Source organism: Lynx rufus, unplaced genomic scaffold, assembly GCF_022079265.1.
Source record: "Lynx rufus isolate CCGP_SWC_20201006 ecotype Redwood Valley unplaced genomic scaffold, mLynRuf1.p SCAF_24, whole genome shotgun sequence".
NCBI classification, from domain to species: Eukaryota; Metazoa; Chordata; class Mammalia; order Carnivora; family Felidae; genus Lynx; species Lynx rufus.
In genome coordinates this window covers 3,922,697-3,942,163 of record NW_025814839.1, presented here as the reverse complement: position 1 = coordinate 3,942,163, position 19,467 = coordinate 3,922,697, and the positions used below count along the sequence as shown (strand labels likewise).

The 19,467-nt window shown below is 38.7% G+C and overlaps 1 protein-coding gene across 7 annotated transcripts in view; it reads left to right on the top strand.

The window, feature by feature from the left end:
• ATXN2 (ataxin 2) overlaps positions 1-19,467 on the top strand; it is a 121,435-nt gene that overhangs the window by 44,751 nt on the left and 57,217 nt on the right. For 3 of the 7 annotated variants that reach the window (XM_047088120.1, XM_047088116.1, XM_047088117.1), the window contains exon 6: positions 18,647-18,661. The exons of the other annotated variants lie outside the window; for them this stretch is intronic. In XM_047088120.1, coding sequence (XP_046944076.1) covers positions 18,647-18,661 — 15 coding nt within the window. The remainder of the gene's footprint in view (positions 1-18,646; positions 18,662-19,467) is intronic. 7 annotated transcript variants of the gene reach the window in all.

Genomic DNA, 19,467 nt, shown 5'->3' with positions numbered 1-19,467 from the left:
AAGAGGAAGGTCTGACTTAAGATACATATGGACATTACTGGTCACTGTTCAACGTCATTAATCAGCTACTGATATAAAAGGAGAACATTCTCAATAGGAACAGAACTTAGAAGAATGTAGAGACAAACATAGTACATGTGAATAGGCTAAAGATTTTTTATGAAAACACTGCTGAAGGACATAAAAGATTTTACTAAATGGAGAAAACGAGCCGTACGTTGAATGGAAATATGTAACACTTGAAAGTTGTCTTTTTTCCTCAACATAATCGCTAAAGATAACATCTCTATCTTTATAGAAAGTGAGAAAATGATTCTTACGTTTATAAGGTAACATTTATTAACAGAAGAATTTGGGAAAATTTTTTCTACAAGACTCATGAAGGGAGGACTTGCCCTACCAAACATTAAAATGTATTAGCATTAAAACATAGTTGTCATAGTGGCAAAAAATAGAGAATCTAAAACAGAGGAAATTCATATGGGTGTTTTGTTTATATATGATAAAGATAACACTTTAAATCTATGGTAAAGGTGGATTATTTAGGAAATGGTGTTGGTACAATTGGGGGGAATTAGATGCCTATTTCATACCCATCATCAAAATAAACCCTAAATGGTTAAAAAGAAGTAATTAAAAAAACCCCATCACGTAGAAATTCGAGAGCAAATTGTGAATTTATATCATTTTGAGATGGGGAAGGATGTTATAAGCATGACCACCAAAGCAAAAATTTTTGCAAGACTTAGATGTGTCTAAAAGTATCATAAATTTTCGAAGACATGAGGGGTGCCTGGGTGGCTCAGTCGGTTAAGCATCCGACTCTTAATCTCAGCTCAGGTCTTGATCTTGGGGCCATGAGTTTAAGTCCCGCATCGGGTTCTGGGCTGACAGCTCAGAGCCTGGATCCTGCTTCGGATTCTGGTCTCCCTCTCTCTCTGCCCCTTCCTCTCTCACACTGTCTCTCTCTTAAAAATAAATAAACATTAAAAAAAAAAATTAAAAAAAAATTTTAGAAGACATGCTGCAAACTGGGGAAAATCGAATAAAAGAAGTTTTACAGATGGCCAGTAAACGTATGGAAAGGTAGTCCACCTCACTGGTAATCAAAGAAGTGCAGTTTCAAAGTAATAACGATTTTTAATCTGTCAGCTTGCTAAATGGGAAAAGTGAGCAAGATTAATTACCGGCACATGATAGACAGTCAGAAAACAACTTACACTCTGTTAGTGGGGACCGTTTAAGTCAAAACAAGTAGCATTTTTGAGCTGTCTAGTAGGTTATTCAAATAAGTCCAGGAAGACAGTTTACTTGGCAGTATTCTGTAATGCTGGTATACCCAGTTAGTTACTGTCTGCTTTTAGTTTTATTTTTTCTCTTGCTCTGTACGGTCTCCGTTAAGTCTCAGGAATAGCACATATGTAAAAAGTAGTAATAAAGCAGGACAGTGAGGGAATGTGGATAAATGATCTGCATTTTAATTTCTATTCCATTTGACTGTAAATAGAAATTGCTTTTTTACCCAGATCAAGAGAGTTTTAAGAGCATGTGCACTTGAACAGTTGTTCTAATTTACATAAGGACAGTTTATACATTTGCCAACGAAACAGAAAGGTGTTTGTACAGCTGTAAGAATTGGAATTAGTTTTATTTACCAACTTTTTCTTTATTTCTCAACACTTCGCTGTAAAATTAAGTTGTTAAAAGAATATTGAATAGTAATGGCAGTTCAGTTCCCAAATTCTGTTTTTTTGCTTCCTGAACATTTCTGAATTTACTTCCCCCACCCCCCCCCCCCCCCAGGTTTTCGACAAAATCTTTCTTTCCATTTTCCTTTCTCTCTCTTTAACTTTTGAGATGAAAACAGTACCTTTTGTAAAAAAAATTGCTCTAACAGTGATTAGACCCGTTTCATTCTTTCTGATGGCAGAGATTAAAGACTCCTCCTCCCCTGTCAAAATGGAGCTCTGAACCAGGAGCCTAATGAAGAAGCTGAAAACTGTGTCACCATCCTGATACCCCACTCCACAAAGTATCTTTCTATTGGCATCTTGTTAGAGTTTCTTTTGATCTCTTTTGGAGATAATATGAGAAATAGAAATGTTGCATTCTGTGGAATCTATCACCTCAAGTTTTAAGCGAAACAAGCCTTACGTAGTGGGTTTCCATTTCATCTAGTTCTGTGTTATATTTATCGCGCTTTGCTGTAGAATCTGGTGTGCATTTGATTGTGTGGAGTCTTGACTATTGATATTCATTTAGATCTTTTCAAAATTTATTTATTTTATAAGAGAGAGAACACAAGCACGAAACAGCAGGGGAGGGGCAGAGAGAAAGGGAGAGAGAGAATCCCAAGCAGGTTCCACGCTGTCAGCACAGCCCAACTCAGGTTTTGAACCCACAAACCATGAGATCTGACCTGAGCCAAAACCGAGAGTTGGATGCTTAACTGACTGAGCCACTCAGGTGCTCCTTCATTTATTTAAAAAAAAAAAAATAAAAAAAATAAAATTTTTTTTTTAATGTTTATTTCTGAGACAGGGAGAGACAGAGCATGAGTGGGGGAGGGCAGAGACAGAGACACAGAATCCGAAGCAGACTCCAGGCTCTGAGCTGTCAGCACAGAGCCCGACGCGGGGCCTGAACTCACGAACCGCGAGATCATGACCTGAGCCGAAGTCAGACGCTCCACCGACTGAGCCACCCAGGCGCCCCAGGCGCTCCTTCATTTAGATCTTTCAAAGAAATACGGTTTCTGGGTTTAAATTTTTATTGCTGATGCTTGGTTGATTTTTAAGTCTTCTACAGTAGTGTTTTAAATGGTAAAATTTCTGAAAATTTCAGTCCCATTTTTAATTCTCCATATTTAGATTTTTAAGAAAATTGCTTCTCAAATGTTATGTTACCAGTTGCAGTGTTTTTATGTTATGTAGTGGGTTAGTAAAAATAAGATGAAATATTTTATCTTAAAAATATTTTGCCTGAAGTTTAGAGAATCCAGTATATACATTTTATAGAGTTTATTAATCAGGAAGGTAAGAACTGCTTTTTTTTTTTTTTTTTAAATTTTTGATGTTTGTTTATTATTGACAGAGAGAGAGACAGAGAGAGAGAGAGAGACAGAGCATGAGTGGGGGAGGGGCAGAGAGAGGGAGACACAGAATCCGAAGCAGGCTCCAGGCTCCGAGCTGTCAGCACAGAGCCTGACACGGGGCTCGAACCCACAAGCTGTGAGATCATGACCTGAGCTGAAGTCAGACGCTTAACTGAGCCACCCAGGTGCCCCAAGAACTGCTTTTTTAATATTTAAGTTGTATATATTTTTCTCTCAGGGATTTAAAAAATATCATAGTACTATAAAATATAATCATTTTATGTAAGAAGAATGTGAGGTTTCTTCATCATTAATGTATTTTGGCATAAATTAGTGTTACATAGAGCTACTGACTCTAAGCACTTTAAACTTTTGTTCAAATACTGTAGCATCAGAAGCATTTTTAGGGCCATTTATTGTGGAAGCCCTGTACCCTGTGCACTTTCTAAATGTTGCATTGATTGAGATTGTCCTGTTTCCTACTTATATTCTAGGCTTATCTATTGGGCTCCATATGTGGGACAGAGACAAATTAAATTGCAAGCTGTGTTTAACAAGAATGGTATTTAGGGTGTGCTGTTGCTGCTGCTTTTTCTAATTTTTAATGTTTATTTATTTTTGAGAGAGAGCGAGCATGAGCAGGGGAGGGGCAGAAAAAGGGGGGGGGGACAGGATCTATACTGGGCTCTGTGCTGACAGCAGAGGGCCCAATGCAGGGCTCAAACTCACGAACTGTGAGATATGACCTGAACGGAAGTCGGACACTTAACTGACTCAGCCACCCAGGCACCCCAGGGTTTGCTTTTTCGTATCAGTTCATTCTTTCCAGACTTTGGTCAAAAGGGTACTTGGGCCAGATCTCAGAAAAGAACAAAAGAAAACGATTTGGGTGGTTTGTTTTCTTTTTTCTTTTTCTTTTTTTGAGAGAGAGAGAGAGCGCGCACACAAGCTGGGGAAAGGGGGCAAGGGGGAGAGAGAGACAGAGAGAATCTTAAGCAGGCTCTGTGCTCAGTGAGGAGCCCAGTGCAGGGCTCAATCCCATGATCCTGGGATCATGACCTGAGCTGAAATCAAGAGTTGGGACACTCAACCACCTGAGTCACCCAGAGGCCCCAGGCTTGGTTTGGTTCTAACTAGAAAACCATAGAGTCTGTTATTTTAGTATTTATTAATTTAGTTTTAACACAGTAGGTGATGTTTGGACTGAAACTAAAGACTCCCAACATGATATACTATCCTTTTCCTTGGAGCTGCTTTTTGCTCAGGAAAGAATTTTTTTTTAGGTGGCTTACTGTGTTTCAGAAAGCGTGTTATCGCTGCTTTCTTTCCACTGTATTTGCATTTTTGAAGTTGATATCCTTTAGATCTTACCTGCTGCAGCTTTCTGATAGTCTCCATCTCCATTTTCTTGCTAAGGTTCTGTCATTTTTTCCTTGAGTGGTAAATTTACTTTGAGTTTTGGGACTCAGAAATTTTTATGGAAATCACAGTTAAAAAGTAAGTACTACTCTAGGCCATATAATTTTGTTGTCAGAGAACAGAGAATAATGACTTTTTTTTTCATAGTTGCATATAGTGATCAGTAAGAAGAGACCTCCCCCTGTCTTTTTTTTTAAGGCTGCATTTTGAAGTTGTGTAGTCTTTATATTATAAAGTGTGTCGCTATGCTTTTAAGTGGATGACATTCGTTTTCAGTCTTTCCAAGGTAGCTTTTACAGCAATGCAGTCTTTATTTCCATATGAGTAAATGCTATCAGATGCTAAAAGTGAATTATGTCCACAATAAAATCTGATTTATGTAATTTTTCTTTTAAAGGAATTTAAGGCTTTGTAGCCTTGAAGTTTTTCTGATTTTACCATTTGGTTGTCATTTCAAAAGAGAAGAAATGACTACAGCCTTAAGTCACCAGTTATGATTCAGTTTCTGAGATCAATAAGCACTGTCTGTAAGAAAGTCTGTATTTTACTACTAGCTTTAAACAAGATAATGTGCAAAGACACTATTTAGGTACTTTATTTCAGGTTAACATAAAACAGATGATAATAGGATCACTGGTTTGATACATTATTACCAGTCAAATGTGCATTCATAGATTTGGATGCAGAGCAATAGGCCTGACAGAATAAGCAGTTGCCTGTTTTGTGACCAGTGTTACTTGAAAGTCGTCAAAATGAATGCCTGTTCAACTAAAGTTAGACAAAAATGAATGTGTTCCTCGCTTGAAACTTTGTTCCTGTTGGTAGTTGTATTATTTTGAACTATCAGTACAGTAGGCATCAAGCCCCAAATCCTGAACACCAGGAAGCTCCTGCTTCTGTGTCATCTCTTGAACTGCGTGCCTGGGTTAAAGTCAGGACATGGCAGTGCAGGGTCCTGACTATCCTGAAGTTTCCCAGAAAGTGTATCTTCTGTCCCCTTTGGCCACATAGTTTTGCCAAGAAGTAAAGATTTATCTATTTAAATACTGGCATTTTCCCTCATTGCTGAGTCACAAGACAGCATTGTGGAAATAAAAGATTTCAAGCCCTGAAATATCTCCAGGTTTTGAGTTGCCTTTTGGTAAGGTAATTTTGGGGAGGGGACCAGGGTGACCTAGTCCTCATTTTTTGGACTGTTGAGAGCAATATTGGATTTTCCTTTTCTTTTCTTTTTTTTTTAATTTTTTTTTTTTAAGTTTATTTATTTTTGAGACCGAGAGAGACAGAGCATGAATGGGGGAGGGTCAGAGAGAGAGAGGGAGACACAGAAACTGAAACAGGCTCCAGGCTCTGAGCTGTCAGCACAGAGTCCGACGCGGGGCTTGAACTCATGAACTGAGAGATCATGACCTGAGCCGAAGCCGGACGCTTAACCGACTGAGCCACCCAGGCACCCCTTGGATTTTTCTTAATAACAGTTTTATTGATACATAATTCACATACATTATAGTTCGTTTAAATTGCACAATTCAGTTTTTTTTAGTATATTCATAGAATCTGTCACTACAGTTAATTTTAGGATATCTTCACTTTGAAAAGCCCCACACCCTTTAGCAGTCAGTCCCTACTTGGTTCCAACCTCCCTAGCCCTGGACGACCACTAATCTTTCTGTCTTTGTGGGTTTGCCCATTGTGGATATTGCATAGTAATAGAATCAGAGAAAGGGGCACCTGGGTGGCTCAGTCTGTTAAGCCTCCGACTCTTGGTTTCAGCTCCGTTCATGATCTCATGGTTCGTGAGTTCAAGCCCAACATTGGGCTCTGTGCTGACCGTGCAGAACCTGCTTGAGATTCTCTTTCTCCTCTCTCTGCCCCTCCCCTGCTTGTGCTCTCTCCCTCTCTCTCAAAATAAATAAATAAACATAAAAAATTTTAAAAAGATAGAGTCATACAATATGTGGCCTTTTGTGACAGGCTTGTTTCACTTAGTATATGTGTTTAAGGTTCATCCATCCACGTATCAGTGAATCTTTTCATTGCCAAATAATAATCCATTGTATGGGTATACTACATTTTTATTGGCATATAAATAACATACAATGTTATATCAATTTCAAGTACCTCACGTTGATTTCGACAATTGTGTACATTACCCAGTGCTTGCCATGACAGGTATTGTGTAGTCACCATCTGTCCTCATACATTGTTACAATATAATTGACTATATTCCCTATGCTGTACTTCTCATCTCTGTGACTTATTTTATTTTTTTTTATTTTTATTTTTTTTTTCAACGTTTATTTATTTTTGGGACAGAGAGAGACAGAGCATGAACGGGGGAGGGGCAGAGAGAGAGGGAGACACAGAATCGGAAACAGGCTCCAGGCTCCAAGCCATCAGCCCAGAGCCTGACGCGGGGCTCGAACTCACGGACCGCAAGATCGTGACCTGGCTGAAGTCGGACGCTTAACCGACTGTGCCACCCAGGCGCCCCATCTGTGACTTATTTTATAACTTGAAGTTTGAGACTCTTAATCCCCTTTATCTATTGTGTGCTTTCCTTACCTCCCCACTGGCAACCACCAGTTTGTTCTCTGTGTTTAGCTTTCTGTTTTTTGTTAAAAAAAAAAAAAAAAAAAAAAACCCTTTTTTTAATGTTTACTTATTTTTGAGAGAGAGTGAGAGAGAGAGAGGGAGGGAGGGGCAGAAGGAGAGGGAGACACAGAATCCAAAGCAGGCTCCAGGCTCTGAGCTGTCAGCTGTCAGCGCGGAGCATGACGCAGGGCTCGAACCCATGAACTGTACAGTCATGACCTGAGCTGAAGTTGGATGTGTAATTGACTGAGCCACCCAGGTGCCCATTTTTTGGGGTTTTTTTGAAAAAAAATTTTAAAGTTCATTTTGAGAGAGAGAGAGCACAAGTGGAGGAGGGTCAGAGAGAAGTAGAGGCAGAATCCCAAGCTCTTCAGTACCAGTGCAGAGCCCGATGCGGGGCTTGAACTCAAGAACCGTGAGACCATGACCTGAGCCGAGATCAAGAGTTGGATGCTTAACCGACTACGCCACCCAGGCCACTCCCCCCCGGCCCCGTTTTTATTTTGTTTGTGTTTGTTCATTTGTTTTGTCTTTTATACTCCACATGAAAGTGAAATCATATGGTACTTGTTTTTCTTTGATTTATTTTACTTAGTGTATGCTTTTTAGGTCCATTCTGGGTATACTACATTTTAGTTATGCATTTATCAGTTGATGGACATTTCATTTATTTCTACTTTTTGATTGTCATGAATAATTCTGCTGGGATCATTGATGTTCTGATTTTTGTGTGGATATTTTGTTTTCATTTCTTTTGAGCATGTACTTAGGAGTGAAATTGCTCGGACATATGTGAGAACTCAAAGTTTAACCTTTTAAGGGAACTGCTGGGATGGTTTTTGAGAGTGGCTGTGTCATTTTACCATCCCACCAGCAGTATGAGGGCTCCAGTTTTTCCATCCCTTCATCAGCAGTTGTCTGTCTTTTTTATTACAGCTACCCTGGTGGGTGGTTGTGAAGTAGTATCTCATGTGGTTTTGTTTTGCATTTCTGTAGTGATTAATGATGTGAATCTTTTCATGTGCTTATCGAAAGTGTATAATCTCCTTTGGAAGAAGGTCTATACAGATCTTTGCCCACATTTTAAATTAGATTATCTTTTATTACTAAGTTGTAAGAATTCCTTAAATATTCTGGATACCATTCATCCCCTTATCAGACATGATATGTTTTCCCCATTATGCGGGTTGTCTTTTCACTTTTTTGCTGGTGTCCTTTAAAGCACAGAAGGTTTCGGTTTGGATGAAGTCCAGTTTATCTTTGTTTTCTTTGTTGTTGTTTGTGCTTTTTGTGTCCTATCTAAGCAAGTTGCTTACTCTGAGATTATGAAGATTTGTTCCTCTGCTTTCCTGTAAGATTTTTATAGTTTTAGCTCTCATATTTAGGTGTCTGATCCATTTTTGAGTTAATTTTTACATGAAGTCTGAGGTAGGGCTCCAGCTTCATGGTTTTTTTACATGTGCATATCCAAGTACAGTATTTTGAAAAGACTGTTCTTTTTCCCATTGAACTGTCTTGGCACCTTTGTTGTTGAAGTTACATTGATTATAAATGTAAAGATTTATTTCTGGACTCTCAGTGATATCCCACAGATTTGTATTATCTGTCCTTATGCCAGTATTGTACTGTTTTGATTACTGTACCTTTGAGTAAGTTTTGAATTCAAGTGTCAATCTTCCAAGTATGTTTTTTTTCAAGATTGGCTGTTCTGAGTCCCTTGCATTTCCATGTGATTTTGGGATCATCTTGTCAATTTCTGCAAAATGACAGCCGGGATTTTAATAGGGATTGCATTGAATCTAGAGATAATTTTGGGATATGTTACCATAAATCTTCTAGTCGAAGCACATAATACATCTTTCCATTTATTTAGGTCATCTTTAATTTTCTTCAGAAATGTTTTGTAGTTACCAGTGTACAAGGTTCACGCTTCTCTTGATAGCTTTATTCCTAAGTATTCTATTTTTTTGGATAAAAAATATCCGAAATGGGGGCGGCTGGGTGGCTCAGTCAGTGAGGCCTTCGACTTCAGCTCAGGTCATGATCTCACAGTTTGTGGGTTCGAGCTCTGTTCTGGCAGCTCAGAACCTGGAGCCTGCTTCAAATTCTGTGTCCCCCTCTTTCTCTGCCCCTTCCCTGCTCATACTCTGTATCTGTCTCTCAAATATAAACATTAAAAAAAATCCAAAATGGAATTTGTTATCGTAAATGGAATTTAAAAATTGTTTCTCGTTTTCAGATTAGAACAGTATTGTTTTACAGTCTTTATATCTAATGTAAATCTTTCTTTTGACTCTTAGTAGGATAGACACTAAATTTTGAGCTTTAAGTGAGAACATACTTTGAGCTTGTCTGTTCTGCTTCAGTATTGCTTATTTATTAATTTTCCACTGATTATGCCATTTATGCACGTCTGCTTTGTAAAATTCCTTGTCTGTAATAACCAAAACAACTTTGTAGTTAATATTTTAGAGGGTCAGATATTTGTTTTGTTTCAAAGTAACAGTATTTTATAAAACAACTTTTGGAGATAAAAGCCAAAACTTTCTTTCCTTTGAAGCAAATGATAAGAGTGGACAACCTAAAATATCTAGTCTAGATTGAGTCTTAGAGACTATGTAAGCTGAGCTGGATTTATCCTTTTAGCTCATAGTACACTTCCAAAGTAGTCCCATCTTTTTCATCCATCCTTTTTCTTGAACTGCTTGTAGTGAAATAACAGACACAAGGACTATTTTGGCTTATGTTTGGGAAGAAAGTTACTGTTTTCTTCCTTTTACCTTGCTTTGTAAACTTTTCCTTGATAATGTCACATCCTCATTCTTTTCTTCCTCTCTGTTTCCCTGGATAGTTTGTATCCAAACATTACTGTAATTTCCTAGTTAACTTCCTTCCAGATCCTGTCACTTCCAGTCAGTCTTGGACATTAGCACAAAGAAATTCTTAAGCATTGCTTTTATTTTCATTTCTTAAAAATCTACAGTATCCCCTGTTGCTTACAAAATAAAGTTGAGATGTTATACCTTAACATTCAGGGCCCTTCCCAGGGGAACTTCTCTTTTTTCTTTTTTTATTAAAAATTTTTTAAAAAATATTTATTTTTGAGACTGTGCAAGAGACAGCGTGCAAGCAATGGAGGGGCAGACAGAGGGAGACACAGAATCTGAAGCAGGCTCCAGGCTCTGAGCTGTCAGCCCAGAACCCAACGCGGGGCTCGAACTCACGAACTGTGAGATCATGACCTGAGCCGAAGTTGGACGTTTAACCGACTGAGCCACTCAAGCGCCCCTTCTTTTTTTATCTTAGTGTAAGAGAGAGAGAGAGACCGGGTGGAAAGGGACAGAGGGGAGCGGGGAGAGAGAGAGAGAGAGAGAGAGAGGGAGGGAGGGAGGGAGGGAGAGAATCCTAAGCAGCCTCCATACTCAATGCGGAGCCTGTCACCTGGCTCAGCCCCACAACCTTGGATTCACAACCTGAGGGGAAACTGAGAGTCAGATGCTAAACCAACTGAGCCACCCAGGTGCCCCCGACTGCTAAAATTTACTGTTTATTTATAGCACAGTAGTTTGTTTTCCCCTGCCTCCAATGAAATGTCACGTTGAACATGTTTACAACAAAGTAGTGGTGAGAGGAAAGTTGGGAAGGGGGTGGTGTCCTAGAACCTTGACTTATCCAGCTTTCCTTTTGTCTTTTGAGGTACCCTTAAGAAATCCTAAGGTTCATGGAACAAAGTTGGAGAGCCAGTTGTTTACCTCATGTACCGAATACTCAGCATTCCTATACTCTGTGTGTGACATCTTTTTTCTCCTAATGCATTATAATTTTCTGCAGTTTAGAAACATAGTTTATAGAACTAGGGATGTGTACTCCCCATGGTGGCTAGCATTATGTTGTACAGATAGAAGGTGGTACCCAACATATATTTATTTCCCAATTGATATTTAAAAAATTTTATTATACTTACTACATTCAAATCAGAGGAAAGCTAGTTTTGTTTTTTCCTTACTTAGACATATTGCCATAAGACTATTAGAAACTGGAATTACCACTGATTTTCAGGAAACTCAAGAAAGCAGTTGTTTCTAGCCAAATCTAAAAATGGCTTTCCGACAACATGACATATCCAGATTATATTTTTCTTATAGAAGATTGCTTCTAGGCAATCTTAATATCCTTCTAGGCATTTTAATTTTCTTTTAAAATATAAAAAACAAAATCCTAAGTGTTAACTTTAACATAAGGCCCAAATGATTCTTACACAAGTGAGAAAAGACAGAAACACAGGTAAGGGAGTTAAGTATTAAAACATACATACATACAGTCTATTTGAAGTTATTTTAAAATAATTAATTTGCTTTTCGTATTGGGTGTGTTAGAAATGCATATGTATTTGGATTTATATCAGTGTATACAATGTATTCATTTGTGAAGAGTAGTATCAAATCAACTTGAGTTTGAAACCGTAAGATTAAAAGATACCATACCTTAGAGAATCATTTATTTTTATTTTTGTGCTAACCAGGGTAAAAACACCCCCCTTTCTGCTTGTGGGTCACAAAACTCATTTTCCTTGCTCAGTGCCCTAGAGACAAAGATAGGATTAATTGGTTCTTCTCTGTTTGAAAAAATGACATCCTTTTCTATTATAGTAGGAAATTATTTTTAAATGACTTAAAATTTTGTATAAGATTTAGGGATACAAGTGGTTGGCCTTCTGTTAATTTTGTTGTGTTGGTATGTCCTATCCTGTACGATGTTGTTGGGTGTCACGTGACTGTGGACCAGTGTGTTCTTCTTATGTTAGCCTCTCCATCTACTGGAAAGTCACAGTTTTGCCACTTTGTATTTTATTTCATTAAACAAGACTTTTTTTAAATTAAGATTTTATTTTTAGGTAATCTCTATACCCAACATGGCGCATAAGCTCAGAACCCCAAGATTGAGAAGTCATGTGCTCCACTTACTGAGCCAGCTAGACACCCATACAGAAAACACTTTTTTTTTTTTTTTTTTACCTCTTAAAAAATTTTTTTTAAAGATGTTTTATTTATTTTTGGGACAGAAAGCATGAGCTGGGGAGGGGCAGGGAGAGGGAGACAGGAAACCGAAGCGGGTTCCATGTTGACAGCAGAGAGCCTGATGTGGGGCTCGAACTCATGAGTGATGATCTGAGTGAAGTCAGACGCTCAGCTGATGGAGCCACCCAGACACCCCTAAAAATTTTTTTTTTATATTTATTCATTTTTGAGAGCGACAGAGACCGAGCACGAGTGGGGAAAGAGCAGAGAGAGAGAGAAGGAGACACGGAATCCAAAGCAGGCTTTTGGCTCCCAGCTGTCAACGTAGAGCCCAACGCAGGGCTTGAACCCTCAAACCTTGAGATTATGACCTGAGCCAAAGTTGGATGCTTAACTGACTTGAGCCACTCAGGCATTTCTCCACAAAAGACTTTGAAAGACAGGTGTTTGGTTGAGAATTTCAGCTGCTGGCACAAGAAGATACAAGTAGAGATGGCTTTGTTGCTTCTTTCGGTGGGGGGTGGTATGTGCATTGCAGAGAGAGATCCTTGTTTCTTGTCCTGACCCTGCCATGTTTGAAGTCAGGATGAGGTATATTTTATTTTTAATAATTTGTATTAGCTCTTCCCAGTTTGTTGTCTCTCCCAAATTTTCCAGGTAAAGAAAAAAACTTTGGGGCTGACTTTCTATGGATCTATCTAACCTCAAAGACTTGAATTTTGTGGTAATACAATGTCATCTCCGTGGTATATCAGATAAACTACTTATAGCATTTAAAAAACATAATTACTTATTTTGAAAGAGAGCAGGGAAAGGGCAGAGAGAGAGGTGGGGTGAGAGAATCCCAAGTAGGGTCCATCTATACTGTCAGTGCAGAGCCTGATGCTGGGCTCGAACTCAAGAACCGTGAGGTCATGACCTGAGCTGAAACCAAGAGTTGGACTCTAAACTGACTCATGCACCCTTTAGCATTTTAAATATTAAATATTCTGTTTGATATGCCCAGAATTAAAATTAGGAAATAGTTGTGGTCATTCATAATGGAACGTATCTGGTGCTGCATTTTTTAGTGGGCAAGTGCTGTTGTCTGGTGTATTTTATAACTGTAGCCGATTGGTGTTTAGAACGGAAGAGTATAAACCTTTGAAATGCATTCAAGTTTCCCATGGTTTTGTGGCTGGGACCCTGATACCTTCAGATGTTTTTGCAATGGTAGATGTTGTAAGAATTAATTCTCAGGTTGGTCATTTGGAACAGAACACTATTCCTGTGTAAACTTATGTCTCCTAAGCTATATTACTCAGTACCTTTCATTTCTGCCTTATTTTAGCCATCTGCTTTCATGACTTTGTCATCATCTGTAACTGCTTTTCTTTCATAGTGCCCCCCCCCTCCCAGGGTCTGCTCTGATCATGGTCAGCTTAACCTTTACTCTTCTACTCCCTTTTTTCCTGTCCCTTTTAGGACTCTGACCTTTCCATGGCCATCTTTTTTTTTTTTTCTAAAACCTGTTTCTGCCACCTTTATCACCCCCTTTTTTTAAAAAAAAATTTTTTTTACGTTTATTTATTTATTTTTTTGAGAGACATAGAGCACAAGTTGGGGAGGGGCAGAGAGAGAAGGAGACATAGAATCCGAAGTAGGCTCCAGGCTCCGAGCTGTCAGCACAGAGCCCGATGCGGGGCTCGAACTCACAAACCGTGAGATCATGACTTGAACCGAAGTTGGATGCTTAACTGACTGAGCCACCCAGGCACCCCTATGATCACCCTTTTTGATTCCTTACTCTGTCACCTCATTTCCTTTATCTATCACAGAATGTTCTTTCTTCTTGCTTTTCAGAGCATATAGGCAGAGTCCTTAACCTGGATCCATGGATTCCCAAATGGTTCATGGAGAGGATTCAGGGCATTGATAAACTTGGATGGGAAAAAATATTACATCTTTGTTTTCACTAGTTTCTGATTGAAATTGAGCATTTCTGGGTGCCTGGCTGGCTCAGTCAGTGGAACATGTGACTCTTGATCTCGGGGTCATGAGTTCGAGCCCCACCTGGGGTGTAGAGATGGCTTACAATTAAGCAAAAAAGAAATTTAGCATTTCTTTTCCATTAACAAATCATTAGTATTAGCAGTATCTGTGACTTTAGCACTTGTAGAACTCAGTTAATTTCATATCACTTGTATAGATGTAGACATCTTGACGTATTATGCTCCTCACCTTTTGAAAATTATAGTATTAAATTTGCTGTTAGATCTTATAGATTAATGCATTAATAAAGAAGCATGTGTATTACTCTTGCACTGATTTGGATTTTCAGATTTTGATGCCTACAGTTCATTATATTTGATCTCTTTTGATTTCCGATTTATTTTATGCATTTAAATCCATAGGCTCCCCCCAAATGCTAAGGGGGATCCATGGATAAAAGAAAGGTTAAGAATCCCTAATCTAGATAAAGGTTCCCTGTGCCCCATCTCCTTGCATTTCTCTCATTATTATTTTATTATTTTTTAAGTAAGCTGTGTGCCCAACGTGGGGCTTGAACTCAGGACCCCAAGATGAAGAATCACATGCTCTAATGACTGAGCCAGCTAGGCCCTCCCCACCCCCCTTTGAATTTCTCTCTTACTCCTTTTTCTCCCTCTTGCCTGAGAACGCCTCCATTTGTCTCCTTATTTTGTTGTGCCTGTGCACACATCTTGGCCCCTTGCTGTGTTCATTATCCCCATCTCGTTTCTGTTTTTTTTTTTTTTTTTCTAACATGTATCTTGTTTTAATACTTTGCAGAAATATATGTAAAAACCTCAGTATTTTATAAAATATAACTAATGCCTTAACCTCTAGTATGTGTAGTCTTTGTGTAATCATTTTTGTTACTTGAAGATTTGGGATAATCAGGGAACACTACTATTGATTGATTGTTGTTTTGTGTGTGTGTGTGTGTGTGTGTGTGTGTGTCTGTGTGTTTTAAACTTTAATTCCAATATGGTTAACATACAGTGTTATATTCAATATACGTGTACAGTATAGTGATTCAGCACTTCTATACATTACTCATTGCTCATCATGGTAAATGTTCTCTTAATCCCCATCACCGTTTCACCCATTCACCCTCCCCGACCCACCTCCTTTGTAGTAACCATCAGTTGTCTGTAGTTGAGTCTTTTCTTGGTTTTTGTCTTTCTCTCTCTTTTTTTTCCTTTGTTCATTTGTTTCTTAAATTCCATGTATGGGTGAAATCATATGATATTTATCTTTCTCTGACTTTTTTCACTCAGCATTATACTCTCTAGATCCATCCATGTTGTTGCAAATGGCAATTCATTCTTTTTATGGCTAAATAATATTCCATTGTATATACCACCTCTTTATCCATTCATGTATCAGTAGACACTGGGCTGTTTCCATAATTTGGTTATTGTAAATAATGCTGCAATAAACAGGCACATGTATCTTTTTGATTTAGTGTTTTCATATTCTTTTGAGTAAATACCCAGTAGCGGAATTACTGTATTGTATGGTAATTTTATTTTAAAGTTTTGGGGGAAGCTCCGCACTGGTTTTCACAGTGGCTGCACCAGTTTGCATTCCCAACAGTACACAAAGATTTTAAATAAGAAATTTATTTATTTATCTATTTGTTTATTTTTTTATTTAAAGAAAGGGACGGTGCCTGGCTGGCTCAGTTGGTGGAGCATGTGACATTTGATCTTGGGGTCTGGAGTTTGAGCCCCACTTTGCATGTAGGGATTACTAAAAAAACAAAAAGTGCTCAAGGATTCTTCACATCCTTGCCATCACTTGTTGTTTCTTGTGGTGTTAATTATAGCCATTCTGAAGGTATGAGGTGATATCTCATTGTGGTTTTTGATTTGCATTTCCCTGAGAATGTGTGATGTTGAGCATCTTTTCATGTGTCTTTGGCTATCTCTATGTCGTCTTTGGAGAAATGTCCATGTTTTCTGCCCTTTTTTAAAAATTTTGTTTTTTTATTTTAGAGAGGATGAGTAGGGGAGGGGCAGAGAGAGGGGGAGAGAGAATCTGTAGAGCTCAATCCCACGACCCTGGGATCGTGACCTGAGCTGAGATGAAGACTAAGCCACCCAGGTGCCCCTCTGCCCATTGTTTAATTGTGTTTTTGTTTTGTTTTGTTTTGTTTTTTGGTGTTGAGTTGTGGAAATTCTTTATTATTTTGGATACTTAAAAAAATTTTTTTTAAATGTTTATTTAAAAAATTTTTTTTTAACATTACTTATTTTTGAGACAGAGAGAGACAGAGCATGAATGGGGGAGGGGCAGAGAGAGAGGGAGACACAGAATCTGAAGCAGCCTCCAGGCTCTGAGCTGTCAGCACAGAGCCTGATGCAGGGCTCAAACCCACAAACTGGGGGCGCCTGGGTGGCTCAGTCGGTTAAGCGTCCGACTTCAGCTCAGGTCATGATCTCGCGGTCCGTGAGTTCGAGCCCCGCGTCAGGCTCTGTGCTGACTGCTCAGAGCCTGGAGCCTGTTTCGGATTCTGTGTCTCCCTCTCTCTGACCCTCCCCCATTCATGCTCTGTCTCTCTCTGTCTCAAAAATAAATAAACGTTAAAAAAAAAACAAACAAACCCACAAACTGCAAGATCATGACCTGAGCCGAAGTCGCACCCTTAACCAACTGAGCCACCCAGGCCCCCCTATTTTGGATACTTTTTACTGGATAGGGTTTTTGCAAATACCTTCTACTCAGTAGGTTCTGTTTTAGTTTTGTTGATTGTTTTCTTTGATTCTGTTTCCGCTATTTTGATGTGGTCCCAATAGTTTATTTTGCTTTTGTCATTGTCAGAGAAATTATTGCCTGTGCTCTCTTCTAGGATTTTTAGGGTTTCAGGTCCCACATTTAGATCCCTAATCCATTTTGAGTTATTTTTGTTTAGGGTCCAGTTTCATTCCCCATCTTGTTTCTTTGTACTGTTCTTTAATATTATTTATGTATTATGTGGTTTAGTATATGCTTATAGTATAAAAAGTCATATAGAACAGAGGAATGTAAAAAAAAAAAAAAAAGTAATCTGCCTCTGGCTTCCAATTCCACTACCCTGGGGAGGTCTGTGGACTAGTGTACAATTTGGAAAATTTTTATCTTAGTGATATTCAAGTCTGTCTTAGAGCTAACCCTCTACTTCCCCCTACTTAATTCCTGCTTTGTGTTTTTGAAGGCATAGATCAGCTGTCACTTGTAAAGCCACAGCCTTTTATTCCTCAGAACTTAAATTTTAGTACTTTTTACATCAGATTCTAAAAGATTTGCTTCATGTCTGTAACTACTCTCCTACACGTGGGAGCTCCTTCAGGAAAAGGCAGGGATTGTGTCTTAGGCCCTAGCCTCTCCAAAGTCAGTGACTAAGACACTGTAGGTACTCAGTAAATGTTAAGAATGAATAAATGGCCTCTCAGTTTCCAGGATGGCATCCACTGTAATTGATACACTGTGTAAAATGGTCCACATACAACAGATGGTATATGGTGAGAATAATTTTTTCAAAGTTCTCGAAAAAAATGTCACAGTATTCTTAATTGATGAAAACAGAACAATAGCATTGGAATAAATTTTAAAAAATTGATCTAGAACTTCAGTGAGAAAAAGCAGATTTAGTTGAGAGATGAAATGGGCAGCCTAGGGGTTTGGCGAAGACTTGCGGAAGCACATTTGACTATTACTGATGTTAAGTCTGGTAGTGATTTTTAAATTTCATCTAGTTTTATGTCATCATGTGGTTTTAATAAATTTATATTTATTCGTAATGTGTCACTAGCATTTCACTTGTTTCGCTATTATTCTGATCCTTTAAAAAGGCCTCAGACAACTTGGAGTGATTTTTCAGAATCATAATTGGGAGGTAAAAGAGGAAGAACTGAGGAGCAGAGCTTATATCGTATTTCCTGGGTGTGGGACTGAGGGATACTCAGGAGAGAGGTGGTGCTTTGGTTGAAACACTTCTTTCTTTTTTTTTTTTTTTAATTTATTTTTTAAAGTTTATTTTTATTTTTGAGAGAGACAAAAACAGCATGAGTAGGGGAGGGACAGAGAGAGAAGGAGAGAGAGAATCCCAAGCAGGCTCTGTGCCATCAGCACAGAGATGTGGGACTTGAACTCAGGAAACCTCAGGAAACCATGAGATCATCACCTGATCCGAAACCAGGAGTCGGAGGCTTAACTGACTGAGCCACCCAGGCGTCCCAAAACACTTCTTTATTATTACCACCAGGTGGCACCACTGGCCCAGGGTGACTAGGTTTCTGCCCAGAATGAGAAGGGAAGGTTTTGAGAGCCCATCGCTGTGGGGGTAACATAGAGGGGTTTGCAGGTGTGTGTGTGTCAGAGGGAGGTACATGTATACCCTTTTCCCCTCTAGTCTAGAGCTTTTGGTAAACTGAATGTGTATAAGGCAGGGAATGAAGTACATGAAGAATTTAAACTTTTATTATCTTATCTGATAATTTTTATTGTTTTTCTTTTTTTCTTTCTATGCCTGTAGTTCCTTCAGAAACAGGTAACATTTTTCTGACAGCCTCTTTGTATTCTTGCATCTTGCTTTTATAATGCTTATGTTTCTTACCATAGAGGGTAATGGAAAATTAATAGACTCTCACATGACATTGGAAAAATCTGCATGCAAATTGCCACAGTTGCGATTAGATTATAGACAATTAATTTTCCAAACTTTGCAGAAATCCTGGCTACAACATTTTACTATTTAATACCAACATTGTTTTTTCAAAAATCCAAACATGGGCGCCTGAGTGGCTCACAGTCAGTCAGGTGTCTGACTCTTGATTTTGGGTCAGGTTATGATCTCACAGTCGTGAGATTGAGCCCCGCCATCAAGCTCTGCTCTGTGTGTGAAGCCTGCTTGAGATTCTGTCTCTCCCTTTCCCTCTGCCCCTTTCCTGCTTGCAGCTGTGCACGAATGCACGCACTGTCTCAAAAAATCCAAACATTGAATTTTCAGAATTTACAGTATTAGATATTGTTCACAGTGTAGAATGAAATATCCAGGCCTTGCCTCCTTGTAGCTGATAATAATAGAGTGTTGGCCTGAAATATGGTGTTTATGACCAGGGTTTTCCCCAGTATCCTAATACTATAGCTTCATTTTTGTGCTCTCTACTTCTGTTCATCTTTTTTACATCTTTCTCTAAACTCTTTACTCGTCTTTAAAAAGGGACTTTCTGTGGTGCCTGGGTGGGTTTTTTTTTTTAATGTTTATTTTTGAGGGGGAGAGAAAGAGAGAGAGACCCGAGTGTGAACAGGGAAGGGGCAGAAGGAGAGGGAGACAGGATCTGAAGTAGGCTCTAG